We start from the raw sequence: 21,387 nt of genomic DNA, 5'->3' as shown, positions 1-21,387 counted from the left end.
GGTGTCTAGTTGTGTACTTTGCAGATCTATGAAGGTTCAGTGCTTTTGGCCCACAGAAGGGCCACCATACTATAGAATGACTGAAAACCTCAGGTGGGAACATAGGCTGTGGAGAGAGAGGGGAGAGTGATGAGAGGAGAGTGGGAAGTGGCAGAAGGGAAAGAGAGCCAAAGAGACATGAGAGACGGATTGTAGACAATCCCCCTGCCCTCTGGCCCACCCTCAGAGCGCCTAGGAATACCCTCCCCTAAACGAGGGGGAGTCTGCTGGGGTGGGTGGCCCGAGGGGCTTTAGGGATAGGAGAGAAGGGCTAAGGAATGGTTGGCATGTTTACTTGGTGCCATGGTCAGGAGAGGGCAGGGCTCTAGTCCCTTTCCTTGTCCCAGGCTCAAGCTCAGAGTCCTGGGGTCAGAGGTCTGTGGCACGGTTGTGGTGAAGTGGAGCGGGAGCTGGGTACTGCCCCTCGGCCTTGCAGGGGTCGGAATGATCTCAGTCCCGGCTTCTTTCTTCAGGGAGAAGCGGGGGGTCAGGGAAGGCACTGCCCCCTGCCCTCAGAAGGGATCCAGTTGTGCGATGGCTCCCCCCAGAACTGCCAGGCCCCGGGCTTGGGGTCGGAACTGCCGGGGGCCGGATCGGAGAACAGGTGGTGTGGGCTCTTTGAGCAATCGAAGCTGGGGTTATCCTGGAGGAAGGAAGTTGGGCAAGGGGAGCCTGGTTCGCTCTGGCACATCAGTCTCTCTCCTCCCACCCTCCTGGGCACACTCCCTCAGAGTGACAGTCCCTCCCCAACTTTGGGTCAGACCTGGCTTCTCCCCATTCCTCCCCGGGTCTCTAGCACCAACTGGGTGGGGTCAGCAGGAAACGGGTCTGAGCTTATGCCCAGCGCTGCTCCAACGCTGCGGAGGCTGGGGCTCGGCCCGCGCCTAGGCTGTCGGGAGAGGGGTCAGGGTGGAGGGAGGGGGTGGTCCGACCCTTCACGCCATGGCCCCCGGTCTGTTGTTCAGGTGGAAGAGCCAGGAGATGGAGGAGAAAGCGAGAGAGCGACGGCCCCCAGGCCCCAGCCCCGAGAAGAAAGGCATGGAGAACATGGGGCTAGAGTTAATGGTAACACCGAGTTCCCTAGGGTGGGCCAGCCTGCGAGGGGTCCCCGGGGGCCACCCCGGAAACATCCACATCCAGGAGGGGCTCCAGACGACACTGCTGCTGCTCATTCCCGCTCAGCGCAGGGGCTGGAAGGTGGCGGGAGCTACTGCCTGTCTTCTCCCCATCTCAGTGGCTATTTCCTGGGGACAAATGACCTTTGGGCTGAAACCTTTGAGGACCATGGTGGCACCACTCTGTCCTGGCTCCCGAGCCGCTCGGGGCACCGTCCCTATAGCCTCTTGACTGTCTGTTTTTGTAGGAGGAAGGCGGGGGAATGGAGGAAGGCTCTCGGAATGCAGAGAGAGGCAGCGGTCTGGGCGAAAGGGCCGAGCCCCCCTCTGAATCGAGGTACAGGGTCCCTGTAAGAGCACCCCCTCGGTTGACCCGCTCCTTCTCCCGCTACCCTCCAGCTGGCAAGCATCGCTCCTCTCAGGCCAACCTATACACCGGGCCTTCCCCTCGTCACCGATCTCTGGCTCATGCCTTCCCTTCTGCCTGGAACTCCGGTCCTCTTTCACATCCGGCAGAGCTCTGCTCTCCCCAACTTGAAGGTCCCTCTGAAATTCCATCTCCTCCAGGAGGCCTTCCCTGATTAATCTCTCATCTCCCCACCTTATTTCTTCCACATATTCTGCTTCAGGGCCTCTTCACCCTTTAAGCCCTTAGGTACTCACACCTCCACACTGTATTTGTGCATGTATCTTTTAGTTGTTCCTTCCTCCTCCTTGTAATTTCCTTGAGTGTTTGCCTTCTCGCTACTGTGGGCAGGGATCATGGGACCGTGGGCAGGGATCGTGTCTTCTACCTCCCACGCAGTGATATAGTGATCTGCGCAGAGAAATTGCCCAATAAATACTATTGATTGATTAACTGCCACCCAGGTTCCTATCGTTGGGGGGAGCTTTGGATGAACACTGGACCAGACAACCTCCCTCTTGACTTCGCTTGAAATCTCCCCAGGAGCTCGCAGCCTGTCCAGAAGGCGAGAAGCTTCTGCCAGGCTCATGCCCGACATATCCGCTGGATCCTCGTGGGCCTGGGGTGTGCAGGTGAGATCTCCGAGTAGACCCTCCAGGGAGGTCAGAGACAAGAAAGCCCACTGGGGTCCTGTCCTGATCGTCCCTGCCCCGGGGTCCAGGCTGTTCCCCATAGTGACTCGCAAGCGCTCTGAGCTTTTCCCTCGCTGCCATCTCCACCGCTTTCCCCTCGGGTCATCACCGTCTCTCAGACCTCTGCCTGCGTCCTCTCCTCAGCTCCGTCCTTCCAGAGAGCCCCAGTGGTTCGTCTCCTTTAACCTGAGTCACCCAGAGGTTTTCTCCTACCTGTCCTGGGCCCATCCCACCTCCAGACTAACCTCTTCGGGGGGCACTGAGCCCAGCACTCTCAGGAAGTTTTGTCTCCTGCCCCCGAAACATCGGCGACACCAAATCAGAGCCACCCTTTCCACACTCTGGGAATGTGGCACAAATGTTAGCCGCTGTGCAAGCCTCACATGTGGACAAATGGGTTTAGCTGTCCTCTGGGGTGACCGGTCTCTTCTGAATTAACTGGGATAGGACTCCGGTTCACCTTCTCCCCTCAACTCTCTGAATTCCCTTCTCTCTTGTGGGGCTCAGGGTTCTATAACTGGCAGGTTTTCACAAGCTGTCAGCTCTCCTGCTTCCTTAAAAGACCTGAATGACTCCTAAACCTCTGGGGAAGGCTCGCTGCCATCTTCTCCCCTATGTCTTCTAAGCTGCTTCTCCTGCCAAAGGAACCAGGCATCTCAGGCCCAGCTGACTATACGTGCTCCTAATGTTTCCTCTTATTTCAGAATCCCTTTTCAGTGTTCCCAAATTTTCTCATTGTTTATTCCATCCTATCTGGAGTCCTTGTGTGTCCTTAGTCTCACTGACGAGATGGGGGTGCGGGGAGCCGGGACCTTCAGGTGAGGTTGCCCCGTGACTCCCTTATTCACCAAGTAATGGCCCCGCCAGCAGCTTCGCAACGGGGAGAGTGGGTGGGCCCGGACAGGGACTGTATCTGTTGCCCTGATGCTTGAAGTCTTGGTTTAACCTTGCATGTTTCCTTTCCCTCCTGCAGGTTATGCTGCCTACCTGCTGGCGGCCTGCATCCTGAACTTCCAGAGAGCGCTGGCCTTGTTCATCATCACCTGTGTGGTCCTCTTCTTCCTGGTCTATGACTGGTGTCAAAAGCGTTTTGGGGAGAAACTGAAGGGGTGCCTGAAGCCCCTTGAAAATTCCCGCCTGAAGCGCTGGCTGAAATGGTGAGAGCAGAGCCCCTGTGGACCCAGCTGCACCGCTGCCCCAGACCCTCCCAGGGCTGCAGCCTAGGGCGCCCTCCTCCAGGGCATACCTTTCTCTCCTGCTCCTCTTCCTGGTGTTCCCCCTCAGGCTTCTCAATAACGATCCCTGAGGGTGACACTTCTGGGACCCTTGGGGCTCTAGGGTATAGACGAAAACTCTTTCCAAGGCAGTGGGGTCCAGTTTTCCGGTAGAGGGGTCCCCCTGAGGCTCTGAAGCCGGGCCAGGCACACAGGGTCAGCTCTGAGGGTCAGATCACTGATCAGCTGTCTGAGGCTCTATTCCTGCACAATGTGCTGAAGTCTCTGGGCCCCCAGAAGGGTCTCCCCATCCCATAAGATCAGGGTTAGCTTCCCCATAGTCCAGGAGAGCAGGGGCTGGGAAGGACAGATTGGGATGGGAGAGTAGGCCAGAAAGGGAAGGGGACAGGTCAGAGATCAGGGGTGGGAAGAGACAGGTCGAAGGTACAGGCCGGGAAGTGAGGGAGGCAGGTCGGAGAGCAAGGACCGTCCACCTGAGGGAGGCTCGGTCCTTTTGCCCCTGCAGCTTCCTAGTTGAGGTCTGCTGAGCCCCCAGGCTGGATAGCCAAATTCTTGGGCTTGAGTAACCCTAAGGGACCACTTGGTGACTAGAAGTCTCAGCGAGGAGGTGGGGGTGAAGATAGGTTGTGGGAAGGAGAAGGAGGACATACATGTTGTAGGACAGACATACATACACCACCCTCCCCTCTCAGATCCAAGCTGGCTTTCCCCGGGGAAGCCCGCCCACCTACGCCTGAGGGGCGGCCCACCTTACAGGGTTTTCTGTGCTCCAGGCACCGCCCTAAAAGCCTGCTCTCGGAAGGATGGGTACAGAAGACTGTTCAGGAGGCAGGTTGGGATCGAGAGGTCGCTGGACCGCTCACCTAACATCCTCCCCGCTGCCACATCAGGCCCCCTGGGGCCCGGGCCCACAGCCCAGATTTCACTCCGGTGTCTGCTGGAATGGCACGGAGTGGTCGAAGCCCAAGCTGACCAGGTTAGACCAGGGCCCCCAGGGTCAGGTCAGTGGTGAAAGAAGACCAGGCTCTGCTGACGATTGCCCAGTTCTGCTGCCCCAGAGATCCAGCCTAGGATTCCAGCCCCTTCAGAAGTCACAGGTCGACCTTCAGGCCCCCAGTCTGCCCACAGGTAACGCACTGTCTACTGCTCCCTTCGCAGGGGCCTGGGGGCGGCGGCGCTGGTCGGCCTGTGCCTGTGGCTGGGGCTGGACACGGCCCAGCGGCCAAAGCAACTCATCTCCTTTGCTGGCATCTGCACGTTCATCATTATCCTATTCGCTTGTTCCAAGCACCCCAGAGCGGTGAGTCTCAGTTCGCAGCCCTATTCCCGGGCTGACTGGCAGCCAAAGCTCTGTGTGTGTCCAGGGATGATCGGTATAGTGCTCTGCACACAGTAAATGCCCAGTAAATACCACTGATTGATTAATTGAGCAGAGACATAGCTTCTTTCTAGGTGAGCGCCCCTGGCCTACAGGGGAACACCATGTCCTTATGTTCCTTGGAGAAGTTTCACCCTGTCACCTGCCTGGCCGGCTCAGCTGCCTCTCTGGCTGTGCCTAAGAGTACTGGCTTCCCTCCCAGTCCCACCACCATCACCCCTTCCCTTATCTGGGCACCTGCCTGGGCCGAGGGCACCCAAGTGACCCCCGGAAGGGGTGGGTTTCTGGGTAACACGGGTCCCATTCTCTCCTCGACCACAGGTGTCGTGGAGGGCAGTGCTGTGGGGCCTCGGGCTGCAGTTTGTCCTCGGGATCTTTGTCATCAGAACCGATCCTGGATTTATCGCGTTCGAGTGGCTGGGAGAACAGATCCGGGTATGGGAGCCCGGTCCGGTTCCTGTGGGGGGAGGAGGGATGGGGAGCTCAGCTTGAATTCTGGAATTTGGGCTGATGGCTGAAGATCTCGGGGAGAGAACAAGACCATCAGAGTGGTTGAAGGGGATGGGACAGGGGTGGTGTACGGGCACAGGGGAAGGGGCTGTGGGAAAGGAGGGGGGAACTGGACCGGGGGTTCCCTGGATGGTTCCATGCCTCTTCATGGGCATTTGGAAAGAATTCCTCCTCCTCCTCCTCCTCCTTCCTCTGTCCCTGGGCCCGGAGGGCTCAGGGGGTGGAGACAGTCCAGACTACAGCAGGGCAGCCTGTGTCCAAACAATGAGTCTGGACCCTAACCATCGGCCCACTCCGCCGTTTCCTGTTTGGAGTCAAGGAGTCCTGACCGCCTAAACACTGGCACTTCTGGACACGGATCTGGGCTTGGTCGCAGAAATCTTTTTCCCTTGCTCCAGCCAGACTAGATGTGGAGAGAAGGAGAGCAGGAAACATCAGCCCTGGGTCCCATTGTCCCCCTCTGCCCATCCCCTGACACTGCCTCCTGGCCCAGCTACCCTGGGCCCATGGCCTCTGTTTCCTGGGGCTCAGCCTTGGCTCCATCATAGGGAGCCCAACCTGGTGGTGGGGGGGGGGGCGGGGCGGTGCATCAGATATGGAAATAGATGATGTTGACCCCTCTCTTTCCCCTCTTTCCTCCTCCCCTCCCTGTATTTTCTCCTCCAGATTTTCCTGGATTACACTGTGGCTGGCTCCGGCTTTGTCTTTGGGGAGCAGCTGATCAAGGAGGTGTTTGCCTTTCAGGTCAGCTGTGGGTACGGGCAGGAGGGGTGGCCGGGTTGGGAGCGAGCAGGATCCGGGCTTCCGAGTGACCTCGATTTGGGCCATGGACCCTCAAGCCCCCAGACCTGCGGGCAGACATGTTATCTTTTGAGGTCTCCCGGTTTGACTCAGAGAAAAACAAGCAGACCAAGCTGGCGCTGCGCCCAGCCTCTGAGGGGAGTCTTCACAGCCCCCCATAGTGGGAGAGCTGTGGCTAACCAAACTGGGTTTCTGTTCCCGAGGAGAGGATGGCTCACCTCGTGGTTTCCATAGAAACAAAGCCAGAGACCCCGGCAGACCACTCCGCCCAGCACAGCTGGTCTCCCTGCCTTTCACGCTTCAGCGGAAGGCAGAGATGGTGACCCAGGTGGAGTTGGGGCTGGTGCCCTGGGACTGCTCCACAGCTGTAAGAAGGCTTGCACATGTGTCTCTCCAGCAGTTTTCCTGTTTTTGATTTCTGGATTCAGCCCTGTCCCCAGCTTGGGGACGATTCCTTTCTCCTGTCATAGCAACTGAGGATCAAAGTTCTCATCCAGCTCCCCAAGGCTGAGTCATTAACCAAGCAAGCTGGGGGCAGGGGCCTCCTCCCAGCCTCTTTGTCCTCTTCGTTGTTCCCAGCCTTTGAAGACTTAGAAAAGACCCCAGGTCCAAGATCGACCCTGCAGAGCTTCCCCGGCCACATCCTATCACGTCTTGCCCAGTTGTCCCAGAACTGACAGGACCGATTCATGATCTTTGACCCTGAGCCCCAGGGCTCTCCTGGCTAGAGAGGAGGACATTTGTGTGGAAATTCTCCAGTCCTGGTAGTTGGCCCAAGAGCTGAACCCCAACCCTGCTCTTCTCCCTGGTCAGGGCCTACTTGAACAGTTTGTCTCAGACCAGGCTGACCTAGGGGCTGGATAAGGAAGGCCACAGACCGCTGAAATGCCAGGGGGCTCAAGACAGTGGTCTGGCTAACGTGGGGCTTCTGCCCCCTGAATCTTGGTTCCCATCCTGGCAGAAGGGGCAGCGACTCATCAGTCAAGCTTAGTGGATAAACCAAGGGCCTGGGATTCAGAATAATGATAATAATAATTTTGGTATTTGTTAAGCGCTTACTATGTGCCGAGCACTGTTCTAAGCTCTGGGGTAGATACAGGGTAATCCGGTTGTCCCACGTGAGGCTCACGGTCTTCATCCCCATTTCACAGATGAGGTAACTGAGGCACCGAGAAGTGAAGTGACTTGCCCAAAGTCACACAGCTGACAGGTGGCGGAGTGGGATTCGAACCCATGACCTCTGACTCCCAAGCCCATGCTCTTTCCACTGAGCCACTCCGCTTCTCTAGAAGGACCTGGGTCTATTCCCGGCTCCACCACTTGTCTGCTTTGTGACCTTGGGCAAGTCACTTCACTTCCTCTATGCTTCAGTTCCCTCATCTGAAAAATGGGGATTGAGACCGTGAGTCCCATGTGGGACAGGGACTGGGTTCAATTGATTAAGCACATAGTGAGTGATTAACAAGTATCATTATTATTACTATTTGTTGAGCACTTACTATGTGCAGAGCACTGTACTGACGTCACAGGAGAGACAGAAGATCCCGGTACAAACGTGACCGCCCAAGGCAAAAGGGAGGGAAGTCAACGGGGGATAGACGCCACAGCCGCCTGCTCCTGGGGGCTCTTGGAGGCTCTGTCCAGGCTCCCAGCAGCCCCCGCCCCCCGCAGGCTGCCCTGCTCTGCTTACCCCGGGTCCTCTGGGGTGTGGCCTGGTGGGGGGGTGAGGGCACATCCTCATCCCCTCTTCACCCTTGGGCAAGTCCCGCTGTCGGCCAGACTGGCCGGGTCCTTTCTGGCTGTGGAGGGGTCTGAGAAAGGGAAGTCCAATCGGAGCCGCCCAGAGATGTGCTGTCTCCTTGTGGGTGAAAAGATCTCCACTCCCCTGTTGCTTGAGGGCCACGAAGGGGGTGCCGGGCATGCTGAGAGCCGGGGAGGAGGGGCAGAATGAGACCAGGCCAGGCCTACTACCCTGAGATCCGGGGGAGATTCGGGGAAAGGACGGGACCACTTTCCTGAGTTTCACAAATGTATACCCTCCCTGTGTTGCCTGCTGGATCCAGGCTGCGAATTGACTGGATCTGGCCCCTTCCTGCCCCTCCCCAATCTACTCCACCCTGTCCCTCCTTCACCCAGCCTGGCCCACGCGCACACGTAAGACAGACAAGGCCTCACCCCGGGCTTGAGGCCCATCAGTTTCAGGGTCCAGACCTCTTCCCGGAGAAGCCTGCGCAGCAGTCTTGGGTCATAAATCAGAGAGTAGAGGTCACCGCTGATAGTGGGTGGAAATGATTGCAAAGTTATCACTGTCGCCAACTTGGAACCACGTCAGGACCTTGATTTCTGGAGAAAGGGGGGAAGGGAAAAGGGAGTCTGATTCATTCAGTCATTCACTTGCATTTATTGAGCGCTTACTATGTGCAGAGCACTGTTCTAGCACTTGGGAGAGTACAGTATCACAATAAACAGACACATTCCCTGCCCACAGCAAGCTGATGAGTCAATCTTTTGTTTCAAATTCCACGGCCAGGATTTGTTATTATTATAATTAACGTAATAGTATAATCAATGTTATAGTACGATACTAATATAATTAATATAATAATTGCGGTATTTCTGAAGTGCTTGCTACGTACTGAGGCCCAGAGAAGTCACGCAGCTGATGAGCGGAAGAACCAGGATTAGAACTCAGGTTCCCTGACGCTCTGGCCCATGCTCTTTCCACCCAAACATGCTGCTTCCCCTTGCACACATATTCTTGCCGGCGCTAGCTCAAATTTTTCTTTAACTTGGTGGAGCCTCTTGGGGGCATTTTGTTCATCCTCCAGGCCGATCCTACTGAAAAAATCCCCAACCGTGACTCTCCTCCTTCTTAAAAATCCCACCACCATGACTGGATGCCCAGTGTTTTGTCACCCCACAAATGGGATTTTTCTCCCATGTCTACCCTAAGTCCCTCCCGCTGCAACTCGAGTCCATTCCATCTGACCCTGGTGTCCTCAATCTGAACACTGGTACTGTTCCCTAGGGTTGCCTAGTCCCCCACCAAGCCAGGATTTTGAGTCCCTCCCTGCTTCTCTGCCCACAGGTTCTTCCAATCATCATCTTCTTCAGCTGTGTGATGTCTATGCTCTATTACCTGGGTCTGATGAACTGGTTGATCATGAAGGTGAGACTCCCTTCCCGCTCCCAGACCCCTGAGTTTCGTTACCCAAGATCTCTCCACCCCAAGGGGGTGACCCCGCTCTTCCCGGAGCCCCGATCGACTCCATCAGAACGTTCAAGGGGTATCTGCTGCGATTCCCACCCACCCCTTAGAATTCTTAGCATCAGGATACAAGGCTGAAACTCAGTGGTCCCAGAGTCCCAGATCTCCTTCCCCGCTGGTTTCCGGTATGGGCCTGGTAGTCCCGACTATCCGCAGTCCTGGGTCTGTAGGGCCTGCCCCAGGTGGGCTCCTGTGGGAGGCACTGGGGGGGAATGAAGCTTATTCAGGGGGCTGAGGGCCAGACCCGAGGCCCTTTAAGAGGATGTGTCAAGGAGAGTCCTTTACCCCTGCCGGCTTCTGTGGCTTCGGCTCAGCTGTCCTCCCCGACCCCTTCTAGATCGCTGGCCTACTGCAGTTCACCCTGGGCACCACAGCCCCGGAGACCCTCACTGTGGCAGGAAACATCTTTGTGAGCCAGGTAAGTTCTAGCCTCCCCGTGTTCTTCCTTCCCCTCGGCAACCCCTGGGCTCCCTCCCAGGAGCACCCACGACTCTTCCCCGGAGAGAGACCATCACACCACTGCAGCCCCTCCCTTCTGCTGGGCAACATGCCACATATGGAGGGGGAGACAGTGGACAGCCTCGCCCCGCCCCAGCTTTCCTCCCCTGGGGACTTCTACCCGGCCCCTCCTGGAGACTCCTACTTTATCTTGCCCTTCTTATTTTATTGCCCAAAGGAAACAAAAGTCCTAAGAAGATGGTTTGTTCAGAGTCTTCTTGTCTTAAGATTAAGGATAATAATGTGATATTTTTTAAGCACTTACTATGTGCCAGGCACTGTACTAAGCACTTGGATAGATACAAGCTAATCAAGAAGCAGCGTGGCCTAGAGGATAGAGCACAGGCCCGAGAGTCAGAAGGACCCACATTCTAATCCCGGCTCCGCCATTTGTCAGCTGTGTGACTTTGGGCAAGACATTTCACTTCTTTGAGCCTGTTACCTCATCTGTAAAATGGGGATTAAGACTGTGAGCCCCACATGGCACAGGGACTGTATCCAATCTGATTGCCTTGTATCTACCCCAGTGCTTAGAATGGTTCCTGGCACAGAGTAAGTGCTTAACAAATATAAAAAAGTCATAGTCCCTGTCCCACATGGGTTTCATAATCTAAGTAGGAGGGAGAACAGGTATTGAATCCCCATTTTATAGATGAAGGAACTGAGGTCCAGAGAAGTTAAGTGACTCGCCTAAGGTCACACTGCAGGCAAGCAGTGGAGGCAGGATTAGAACCTAGGTCCTCTGACTCCCAGACCCAAGCCCTTTCCACTAGATTGGGTTTCTGAGAACTCAACATCCTAACCTGATTTCCATCTCGGGCAGGCAGTCACTGCCCCCTATGTGGTGGCCTCCCATTTTCCATAGTCCCTAGGTGGAGGAACCATGGCAGCTAAGGGACTCTACCTGGGGCTTTCCTGGCCAGCTGAGCAGTGACTGCTCAATAGCTATAATGGTGTTTATTAACCACGGACTAGGAGTTTAGTACTGGTGTACTAAATTACATCAGTCACTGTCCTGTCCCAAACAGGGCACACAATCTAGAAGGGTAGAAGGAAGGGAGAGCAAGAAGGTAGAAGAAAGGAACAAATCTTTACTTCATTTTACAGATAGTGGAATTGAGGCACAGAGAGGTCGTGACTTACCTAAGGCCACACAGGAAGCCACGAGCAACGCTAAGACCAGCACTTTGGTCTCCTGTCTCAGACCCACTCTCTTTCCACTCTGGCCTTGTTGCCTCCCTTCAGAAGAGTTGTTAGAAACGAACCGTTGCCAACTCGGCAGGTGGGTGGGGTGGAGGGTCACGGGAAAATGTGGCAGCAGGGGGTTACTGGGAAATCTATCTGGACAGCAGTCCCTTGTGGAGGAATCAGCAGTGAGGGGGACGACTGGAGAAAGCTTTGACTCAACAGTTAGTAATTGAAAGGCACTCAGGAGTAATCCTCATTACCTCAGTTATGAGTTGCTCAGTGAGGCAGAAATATCAGGTTTGATTTCTTTCTGGAAAGATGAGCAGGTTGGGGTCATGGTCCTCTAAGCAGTGAACCAAGACAAGTTTTGAAAATCAACTCTAGACTGTAAGCTCCTCGTGGGCAGGGAATGTGTCTAACAACTCTTATATTGTACTCTCCCAAGCACTTAGTACAGTCCTCTGCACACGGTGAGTGCTCAATAAATACCAATGGTCTATCTAGGCCACAACACAGCACCTTCCTTCTTCTTTCCCTTCTCAGAGGCCTCTTGGCTTCTTCCAGGGACAAAATTCCAACAGCCACCGATAGTCACTGGCCCAGCTGTTCCCAGGGCTTCCCAGTTCGGGTTTCGATAGCTCTAGGTCACCTAAACGGTGCTGGAAGAGGGGGAGAACATCCATCTTACAGGTCCGCAAGTGTTTAGAACAGTGCTCAGCACTTAGAACGGTGCTTGGCACATAGTAAGTGCTGAACAAATACCATAATAATAATTATTATTATTATTACAAGTGAGCAGGGCCTTGCCAAGCTGAAAGGAGTCTGGGGGGAGCCTGTGGGGAGGGCTGATTCCCCTCTCAGCCCAGTGTTCAGAGATTGAGCCGAGGCTCCGCCTCGCAGGGTTCGGCTCCTGTTCTGGGGAGGCTCTGTGGATCTGGGCCTCCGTCCCAAGCCCGCGTGCTTCTTCCTCTTTGCAGACGGAGTCGCCTCTGCTGATCCGACCGTTCCTCGCAGACTTGACGCTCTCCGAGATTCACGTCGTGATGACCGGAGGTTTCGCCACCATCGCGGGCAGCTTGCTGGGGGCTTATATATCCTTTGGGGTAAGAATATATAAGCCCCCCATGGGGCTCTGGGTGACTGCAGAGACATCCAATGTTGAGATCTTTTCCTTCTGCCGGGGTGGAGGAGTGGGGAGGTCGCGGGCTGTGAGTCTGGTAGTAATCTAGGCGGCATCCAGCCCCTGCTCTACATGCCAAGTACCTTTCCCCATTGGCATTCTTGCAACCTCAGTCCTGTTCCTGAATCCCATCATCAAGGGAATTTATTGAGTGCTTATGGTGTGCAGAGCACTATATTAGGCATTTGGGAGAGTACAATACAACAGAGTTGGTAGACCCATTCCCTGCCCACAGTGAGCTTACGGTTTAGACACTGGCAACATTGGCATCACCTTATTTCCTAAAATGAAGACGTCTACTTGAGCTCAGTTTCCCCTCCTGCAACTCCAACTCCTTCTTCAGTGGGAGGAACTAGACAGGTAGGAGTAGTGATGACATTTACTGAGCGCTTACTGAGTGTAGAGCACTGAACTAAGCACTGGGAGAGAATACCCAGGTGGGAATTTGACATGGTCCGAGGCTCACCAGACTGGGACTGACCGAACGACAAAGGAGTAAGAAAGTGCCAGGATACATGACCGATCTTCAGCTCTGGCCTTGCAGATTGATCCCGCGTCCCTGATTTCGGCCACTGTGATGGCTGCCCCTTGTGCTCTCGCCCTGTCCAAGCTGGTCTACCCGGAAGTGGAAGAGTCCAAGTTCAAAAACGATGAAGCGATGGAACTAACTTTTCAGTGAGTTCCATGATATGTGTAGCTTGTGTAGTGGTGAGGGTTGGGGAGGGTGAGTGAGGAGCTTCTGTTGGCTAACTAGGAATTAGCCCAATCTCCCTGTTTCCTGCCAATCTTCAGCTCTCCTCTTCCTCATGTTCAAATCTCCCACTTTGCTCCTCTCTAGGGTGAGGCGAACACACGTCAACCCTGGCTCCATTTAGATAATTCTAGATCCAGGTTCTATTCTGGGCTTACTTGCCCGCCCGCCCAGGGGAAGTCAGAAATAGCAGACTTAGCGATGTCCTGTGACCCTTTCCCTCAAGGGAGAGCCAGAAAAGGCACAGGCCCTGACCCAAACTCTCTGTCCCAGGACTCCCTTTGGGCCACCTCAGGCCCCAGTGCTCTGGGAGCTTACCGCCCCGGTCCCTGGACCAGTACCCACTGGTCGTACAGAAACCACCAGACAGCAACCCAGAGTTTGGGAGGGTGAAGCGAGTAGGACTGCCTTAGGCCCCTGGGATTTCCAGTTCCCAGAAGCCTGAGGGGATGGGTCCCAGTTGGAAGCAGACAACCATGGGAAGCCTGGGCCAACTCTCAAGTTTGACCCAAATCCCTGAGTTGGGGCAGACCTGGGTCAGCCCAGAACTGAATAGGGGTGGCAGGGGGAGCAGGAGCCAACTTTCTACTCTTTCGGATTCCATTTCCCCGTGGTACAACTCCTTCGCATCTCCATTTTCCTCTGCAATTGGAGGCACCGGGATCTAGTGGAAAGAACACAGGGCTGGCAGTCAGGAGACCCGGCTTCTAATCCCGGCTCTGCCTCTGGCCTGCTGGATGACCTGAGACGAGTCACTTAACCCCTCTGGGCCCCAGTTTCCTCATCTGTAAAAAATGGGAATAAGAGATGCCTGCCTCCCAGTGACATTGTGAAGATAGAACGAGACAATCCGAAATCTTTTTGGAGAAACGGGAGCGTCGTATAAATCCAAAATAATAATAATGTTGGTATTTGTTAAGCGCTTACTTTGTGCAGAGCACTGTTCTAAGCGCTGGGGGAGATACAGGGTAATCAGGTCGTCCCACGTGAGGCTCACAGTTAATCCCCATTTTACAGATGAGAGAACTGGGGCACAGAGAAGTTAAGTGACTTGCCCACAGTCACACAGCTGACAAGTGGCAGATCTGGGAGTCGAACCCATGACCTCTGACTCCGAAGCCCAGGCTCTTTCCACTGCTCTCCTGCTGACTTCTGCTACTGGGGCCTCTTCTCTTCCTCTCCTCCCTACTTCATTCTCATTGCTCTCTCCAAGGGGGAATCCCTTCCCATCACTGGAAAATCTCCACTCTCCTCCCTCCTCGAACCCTTCCTCAACACCCTGAAACAGACACCAAGGAGAGACGAAGCTCATCAGTCCCCATCCCTGCCCTCTGAGCAAAGTTCTTTTTTGTCTTGACTTTTCATTATGGGTCCTAAAGGCGGGGGAGGAGATGAGGTCCGACTCCGAGACCTCTGGTTTCCTCAGGAAATGGTCAGCCAAAGTAATTCCCACCGATCACGATCTGATAACCACAGGGAAGGGAAGCCGGCGAACCTCCTGGAAGCCGCCTCCAGTGGAGCAGCAATTTCAGTGGGCGTCGTGGCGAACATCGCAGCCAATCTGGTTGCGTTCCTGGCCGTGTTGGCCTTCATCAACGCTGCCCTGTCCTGGCTGGGGGAGATGGTGGACATCCAAGATCTCAGCTTCCAGGTAACATCTCAGTGCCATGTCAGTCAACCGATCAGGGGTATTTATTGTGCAGAACACTGTACTAAGCCCTTGGGAAAGTGCAATACAAAAGAATTTGCAGACACGGTCCCTGCCCATCACAAGCTTACCATCTAGAGGGGGTGACATTGGCTATGGGCGGGTAGTGTTACTTATTAAGTGTCTTTTCTATGCAGAGCACTGTACTAAGCACTGGGTGGGAATCAGATGCAGTTCCTATCCCTCAGGGTGGCAGCAGTGTGGCTCAGCGGAAAGGGCACGGGCTAGGGAGTCGGAGCTCATAAATTCTAATCCTGACTCCGCCACTTGTCAGCTGTGTGACTTTGGGTCGCAGCTGTAGCTGACACAGGCTAAAGGGAACAGAGCTTGTGGGACAGACCACTAGTGAGAGTACCAGTAGAGTATTAGATGGCTACTGGGTGCCAAACACTGTATTAAGAATTGGGAAAAATACCTAGGTGAGAATTAGCCACGATCCCTGATCCTCAAGGGGTCCGTGATATATAAATAAGAGCGGGAGAGGGTTGGCGAAGAACCGGTAAGGAAAGATGAATCAGTAAGTACACAAAACAATACACCAGCCAAGAATAATGATGAGAATAACGCAAGAGCAGTAGCACCCTGGGCTAGAGGAGCCGAGCTCCTCCGTCCAATATTCACAACAGCCAAGGCTCCCCCGTGTCCCCGCCTTCCTTAACTGAATAACCTCACCTTTGGTCTGGGGCATTAACCCTTCCTCATCCTGCACTCCGCCTCAGCTCATCTGCTCCTACGTCCTGCGGCCCATGGCCTTCATGATGGGCGTGGACTGGGCGGACTGTCCGATGGTGGCCGAGATGATGGGGGTCAAGTTCTTCCTCAACGAGTTTGTCGCGTATGAGCAGCTGTCCCGGTATAAGAACAAACGCCTGTCTGGAGTGGACGAGTGGATCGATGGGAAGAAACAGTGGATTTCCGTAAGTCGCCCAGGCAGAGAAGCTCGAAACGGGTTGAGGCCCAACTCCGGGCACAGAGGGGAAGGGGCAGGGTGACATTTGGGCTGGTGCGGCCTCCCCCTTGACATTGGCGGGAGCACCGAGGCTGCTCGGCGACCTCAGCTGGAGACTTGGGGCCGGGACTCGTGGGCTCAGAGCCGGGCCCACTGCCACCTCCGTCGGGGCCTCCCTGCTGTCCGGGCAGCTGGACCTGTTCCTGCTCCTGCCTGAAGCAGCTCTGCCTCCTGAGGTTCCGAACGTCTCCATCTCATTTGCTTCTGGCCTGGGGCCATCAGTGAGCTCTCTGCTTTCCTTGACCCCTGTACCTTTCTCCAGTACAAGCTCCTTGGAGAGACTCTGTCCTCCCAGGACCCCTCAGTCTCCACTTCCTCCCCCTGTTCAGGCCCCCATTGCCCTCAGGATCCCGGTCGGACTTCTGTGTCCATTCCCGGGGGCTGTTTCTCTGACGGCCCAGCCGCCGGCTGACCCCCAGCTATCCCTTGCACCTCTTTCCCCCAGGCTTCTCAGCCTCACCTTGCGGGGCGGGGGTGGGGGGGATGGCGCTGAGGGAGAGCCTGGGGTTCGGGTTCCTGGACAGAGAAGCTTCACTGTGTCTACAGCTTCTCACCCGGTTTGCATTTCAGATCAGAGCAGAAATCATCACCACATTCGCCCTCTGTGGATTCGCCAATCTCAGCTCAATCGGGATCATGTTGGGAGGCCTGAGTGAGTGAAATGGGTTCAGCTCCTCTTCCTGGCCTGTGGGGCCCCAGGTCATCTCTGAGGGTTGAGGCTCCAGCTCTGGCCCCCAGAGGGGTTGTTGGGTGGGCTTGTTAGGGCCTTGCTTGGCTGGCCTCTGGGGCTGCAGCCAAAGCTGACAGAGATCGGGGGAGAAGACCTCCCACAAGTCACTGATTTTGCTCTCTGCTCTAAGTCAGGGGTGAGGCGGGTGAGATCAGCCTGGTCCAGCCTCTGGGAAATAGTTTCCTGGGCTCTAAGTCGGCTGTGGGTGGTTGGCTGATTGCTACTGTGATTTCCCCAAAGCCCAGCTGTAGCCAGAGAACCCAAGTAGGGGCCTCCCTGAAGGAGCATGGCCTGGTGGAAAGACCGGGCCTAAGAGTCAGGAGACCTGAGCTCTAATCCTGGCTCTGCCACTTGTCTGCTGTGTGACTTTGGGCAAGTCACTTAACTTTTCTGTGCCTCAGTTTCCTCATCTGTCAAATGGAGAATAAGACTGTGAGCTCTGTGTGGGACAAGGACCGTGTCCAACCCGATTACCTTGTAACTACCCCAGTGCTTGATGTAGTGCCCGGCACATAGTAAGCATTTAACAAATGCCGCAATTATTATTATTATTATTATTTTGTGAGGTCTGGCCTGGAGGATACCACCTAAGATACTCACTGTTCCTCAGTGTGATAGCTGCTGGCAGTCCCTCTAGTTGTAAGCTAGTTGTGGGCAGGGAATGGGTCTTAAATATATATAGCAATATATATTGTACTTTCTCAAGTGCTTAATACAGTCTTCTGCACCCAATAAGCACTCATTAAATATGATTGACAAGCTGACTGGGCAATAAGGTGGGGAGGAGTGCCGGGCCTCTCTGCTAAGGCTGTCTGGCGGGGGCTCTTGTGGAGCTGAACTCTTGCCATGGGGGACTCTGGTCTGGGCCCAGCGAGTCCCTTTCCTTGGGGCCTGGAAGGGCCCCTGGGAAAATACTTCACTGTAGAGAGTGGGCCCCTTCCTGAGAACTGCTTCCTGATGTCCTATAGAATCAGAATCAGGTTGCCTTGAGGGCGACTGGGTAATCGGTGCCGTGGTGACTCTTCCGGAGGTGACTTGGAGGAGGAGTAACTTGGGAAAATGGGAAAATAGAGCTAGCTGGCTAATCCAGGTGCTTTGTACAGTGGTCTACATACAGTAAGCGCTCAATAAATACGACTCACCGACTATTCCCAGAACTAGCAGGATGTGGAAACTCAGGGCAGGGGTGGGCACCTTTCTCACCTGTGTATCGAGTCCATCTGCAGGATTCCAAGTTCCTCTCTCTCATCCCCTCCCATTTGCCTGCAGCCTCCATGGTTCCTAAGCGGAAGAGCGACTTCTCCAAGATTGTCATCAGAGCCCTCCTTACAGGTGCCTGCGTGTCCCTGGTCAATGCCTGTGTGGCAGGTAGGTGCAACATCCCCAAGCGCTTTGTACAGTCCCAAGAGCTTAGTACAGTGCTTTGCATACAGTAAGAACTCAATAAATATGATTGCATGAATGAACATCTACGTCCCTGTGAGGGAAGTGTGGTGGAGGGGGAGATATTCATTCATTCATTCATTCAATAGTATTTATTGAGCGCTTACTATGTGCAGAGCACTGTACTAAGCGCTTGGGATGAACAAGTCGGCGACAGATAGAGACAGTCCCTGCCGTTTGACGAGCTTACAGTCTAATCGGGGGAGACGGACAGACGAGAACAATGGCACTAAACAGCGTCAAGAGGAAGAACATCTCGTAAAAACCGATGGCAACTAAATAGAATCGAGGCGATGTACAATTCATTAACAAAATAAATAGGGTAACGAAAATATATACAGTTGAGCGGACGAGTACAGTGCTGTGGGGATGGGAAGGGAGAGGTGGAGGAGCAGAGGGAAAAGGGGAAAATGAGGCTTTAGCTGCGGAGAGGTAAAGGGGGGATGGCAGAGGGAGTAGAGGGGGAAGAGGAGCTCAGTCTGGGAACGCCTCTTGGAGGAGGTGATTTTTAAGTAAGGTTTTGAAGAGGGAAAGAGAATCAGTTTGGCGGAGGTGAGGAGGGAGGGCGTTCCAGGACCGCGGGAGGACGTGACCCGGGGGTCGACGGCGGGATAGGCGAGACCGAGGGACGGCGAGGAGGTGGGCGGCGGAGGAGCGGAGCGTGCAGGGTGGGCGGTAGAAAGAGAGGAGGGAGGAGAGGTAGGAAGGGGCAAGGTGATGGAGAGCCTTGAAGCCTAGAGTGAGGAGTTTTTGTTTGGAGCGGAGGTCAATAGGCAACCACTGTAGTTGTTTAAGAAGGGGAGTGACATGCCCAGATCGTTTCTGCAGGAAGATGAGCCGGGCAGCGGAGTGAAGAATAGACCGGAGCGGGGCGAGAGAGGAGGAAGGGAGGTCAGAGAGAAGGCTGACACAGTAGTCTAGCCGGGATATAACGAGAGCCCGTAATAGTAAGGTAGCCGTTCGGGTGGAGAGGAAAGGGCGGATCTTGGTGATATTGTAGAGGTGAAACCGGCAGGTCTTGGTAACGGATAGGATGTGTGGGGTGAACGAGAGGGACGAGTCAAGGATGACACCGAGATTGCGGGCCTGCGGGACGGGAAGGATGGTCGTGCCCTCCACGGTGACGGAGAAGTCTGGGAGCGGACCGGGCTTGGGAGGGAAGATGAGGAGCTCAGTCTTGCTCATGTTGAGTTTTAGGTGGCGGGCCGACATCCAGGTGGAGACGTCCCGGAGGCAGGAGGAGATGCGAGCCTGAAGGGAGGGGGAGAGGACAGGGGCGGAGATGTAGATCTGCGTGTCCTCTGCGTAGAGATGGTAGTCAAAGCCGTGAGAGCGGATGAGTTCACCGAGGGAGAATATGAGATATGAATATGAATATGAGATATGAGCACCTCTTCCTGTGGATGAATGATTACAACCCAGGATATCCATCTGAAATTTCATCCCAAGAGAAGAGGGAGTTCACAGCCCAGAGATATGAAGATGACGGGCAGAATCCACTTCTGCCCGCCATCCCGAGACAGGGTTTCTTTCTCTTCCCCAGGAATCCTCTATGTCCCCCGAGGTGCCGAGGCGGACTGCGTCTCCTTCCTGAACACGACCAGTTTCTCCAACAGCACCTATGACCTTTATGTGTGTTGCAGAGAGCTCTTCCAGAGGTGAGGACCGCAGGACCCCCACCCGCTTTTCCGGGGAGAGGTTGGAGAGAGAGGGCAGAGAGTTGGAAAAGAAAGATGGGTATCAAGGGGCTTTTGGAGCCGCCAATTGCAGAGCCAGGTTGGGTCAGTAAAGGGTTACCAAAACGAGTCCTGTTGAAGTTTAGGTGGCCCTGAAACTCAGGTGACGTTGCCATGGATGCACAGTTGGCCCAGGGCCATAGTGGGACTAATTTTCAGCAACTCTCGGAGCAGTGAAAGGCAGAGACCTAGATGGAAATCCCGGTTTGGCCCACACCCACTGCTGGCCTGGGTCGGGGCTGGACTGTGCTATCTATCCAGCACTGTTTTTAGAATGATCCCAGGTTCCTGGTCTGTCAGGATCTGTAGTGGATGGACGTCCTGTAGACTCCCATTAGGCTGGGGGCCAGTGTTGTTAGGACCACTGAGGCTGCTCACAGCAGCAGATACCCCCTAGGCTGGGAGATGGTGCCTCTAGGCCCGAAGAGGCCACTCACATATGCAGACTCTCCCAAGGCTGGAGGACATTGTGGGCGGGGGAAGACATCAGTAGCGGCATGGAGTAGCAACATGGCCCCATGGAAAGAGCACGGCTCTGGGAGTCAGAGGACCTGGGTTCCAATCCGGGCTCCACCACGTGTCTGCTGTGTGACCTTGGGCGTATCACTTAACTTCTCTGAGCCTCAGTTACCTCACCTGTAAAATAGGGATTAAGAGTGTGCGCCCCATGGGGGACAGAGATTGTGTCCAACATGATTACCTTGTACTGACCCCAGCGCTTAGAACAGTGCTTGGCACATAGTGCTTAACACGTACCAAAATTATAACTCTGTTGTACTGTGCCCTCCCAAGTGCTTAGTACAGTGCTCTGAACATAGTAAGGGCTCAATACGTACTATTGAATGAATACAGTGCCCTGCACACAGTAAGCGCTCAATAAGTACGATTGATTGAAGTGATGGTGATGAGGGAAGGCGGGGTGGGTGGCAAGACAGAAGAGAAGGGTGAGGGGGCAGTGTAAGTGACCCCTTGGACTGAAAATTTCTCAGTGGCCAGTTGAGACTTGGGGTTTTCCTTTCAGCACCACCGTCACCAACGGCTCCCACTCCTTCTCCGGCCCCTGGGCCGATGTGGAGTTCAGCGAGCTGACCCTCCGCAGCTGCTGCGGGCTCTACGACAACACCGTCTGCTCCGTGCCGCGCCCATTTTGGTGATCCTCCGGCTGGGTTTCACTGAGGTTGGGGTGAGTGGGGACTCCTTCCAAGGGCGAGGTTGAGTTAACGGACTCTTCCCACTTCCAGTGGCTCCAATCCGGGCTCTCGCACCCAAATCTCCAAGATCCATCTCCATCTGGGGGCGGCTCGTGAGGCTAACTTTGCAGTGTTTAATTTATGTTCTTGTTCTCCCTGGTGTGAAAATTAGCTCTTGTCTGTAAGTTCAGGCCCAGTGATCTTGCTGCGAGCTAAACTTTAGGAAATGTAAAAAATGTAAAATAAAAAATATAGAGTTTGGTACCCTGACCCTCTCTGACTGTTGCAGACTCTTTGGCCTCTCTGCCTGCTCTTTGGGGCCAAGGCTGTCAGTTTGTTGTTGGCTCCTCACAATTCCCAAGTCCCCCGCCCTGCTAAAGTAGTCGGATGCCTGACTATGATGGCTCTGGTAGTGAATGGAATACAGTTACCCAGACTTAACAATTAAGACTGTGAGCCTCACGTAGGACAACCTGATTACCCTGTATCTACCCCAGCACTTAGAACAGT

The 21,387-nt window shown here is 54.7% G+C and overlaps 1 protein-coding gene across 1 annotated transcript; it reads left to right on the top strand.

Annotated features, from left to right (window-relative positions):
• The first annotated feature begins 981 nt into the window (after positions 1-981).
• Positions 982-21,147, top strand: LOC100088927 (sodium/nucleoside cotransporter 2). The gene is made up of 17 exons (XM_029070620.1): positions 982-1,236; positions 1,403-1,491; positions 2,104-2,192; positions 3,226-3,409; positions 4,646-4,787; positions 5,187-5,300; positions 6,042-6,119; positions 9,265-9,345; positions 9,782-9,862; positions 12,108-12,233; positions 12,855-12,985; positions 14,538-14,712; positions 15,489-15,686; positions 16,349-16,430; positions 17,778-17,876; positions 19,495-19,609; positions 20,709-21,147. The coding sequence occupies exons 1-17, from the start codon at positions 982-984 to the stop codon at positions 20,839-20,841; spliced, it is 2,172 nt and encodes a 723-aa protein (XP_028926453.1). The 3' UTR covers positions 20,842-21,147.
• The last annotated feature ends 240 nt before the right edge of the window (positions 21,148-21,387 follow it).

Source organism: Ornithorhynchus anatinus, chromosome 8 (genome assembly GCF_004115215.2).
Source record: "Ornithorhynchus anatinus isolate Pmale09 chromosome 8, mOrnAna1.pri.v4, whole genome shotgun sequence".
In the NCBI taxonomy this organism is placed as follows: Eukaryota; Metazoa; Chordata; class Mammalia; order Monotremata; family Ornithorhynchidae; genus Ornithorhynchus; species Ornithorhynchus anatinus.
Note: the sequence above shows the minus strand (reverse complement) of the source record. Positions and strands in the feature narration are given on the sequence as shown.

What these genes read in the sequence shown, in the direction of transcription:
- LOC100088927 (XM_029070620.1), top strand. Translation starts at nt 982, where the DNA reads ATGGCCCCCGGTCTGTTGTTCAGGTGGAAGAGCCAGGAGATGGAGGAG. An exon ending in GTTCCAAGCACCCCAGAGCG is followed by an intron (nt 4,788 to 5,186) that starts GTGAGTCTCAGT and finishes CCTCGACCACAG; the next exon opens with GTGTCGTGGAGGGCAGTGCT. An exon ending in TGAACTGGTTGATCATGAAG is followed by an intron (nt 9,346 to 9,781) that starts GTGAGACTCCCT and finishes GACCCCTTCTAG; the next exon opens with ATCGCTGGCCTACTGCAGTT.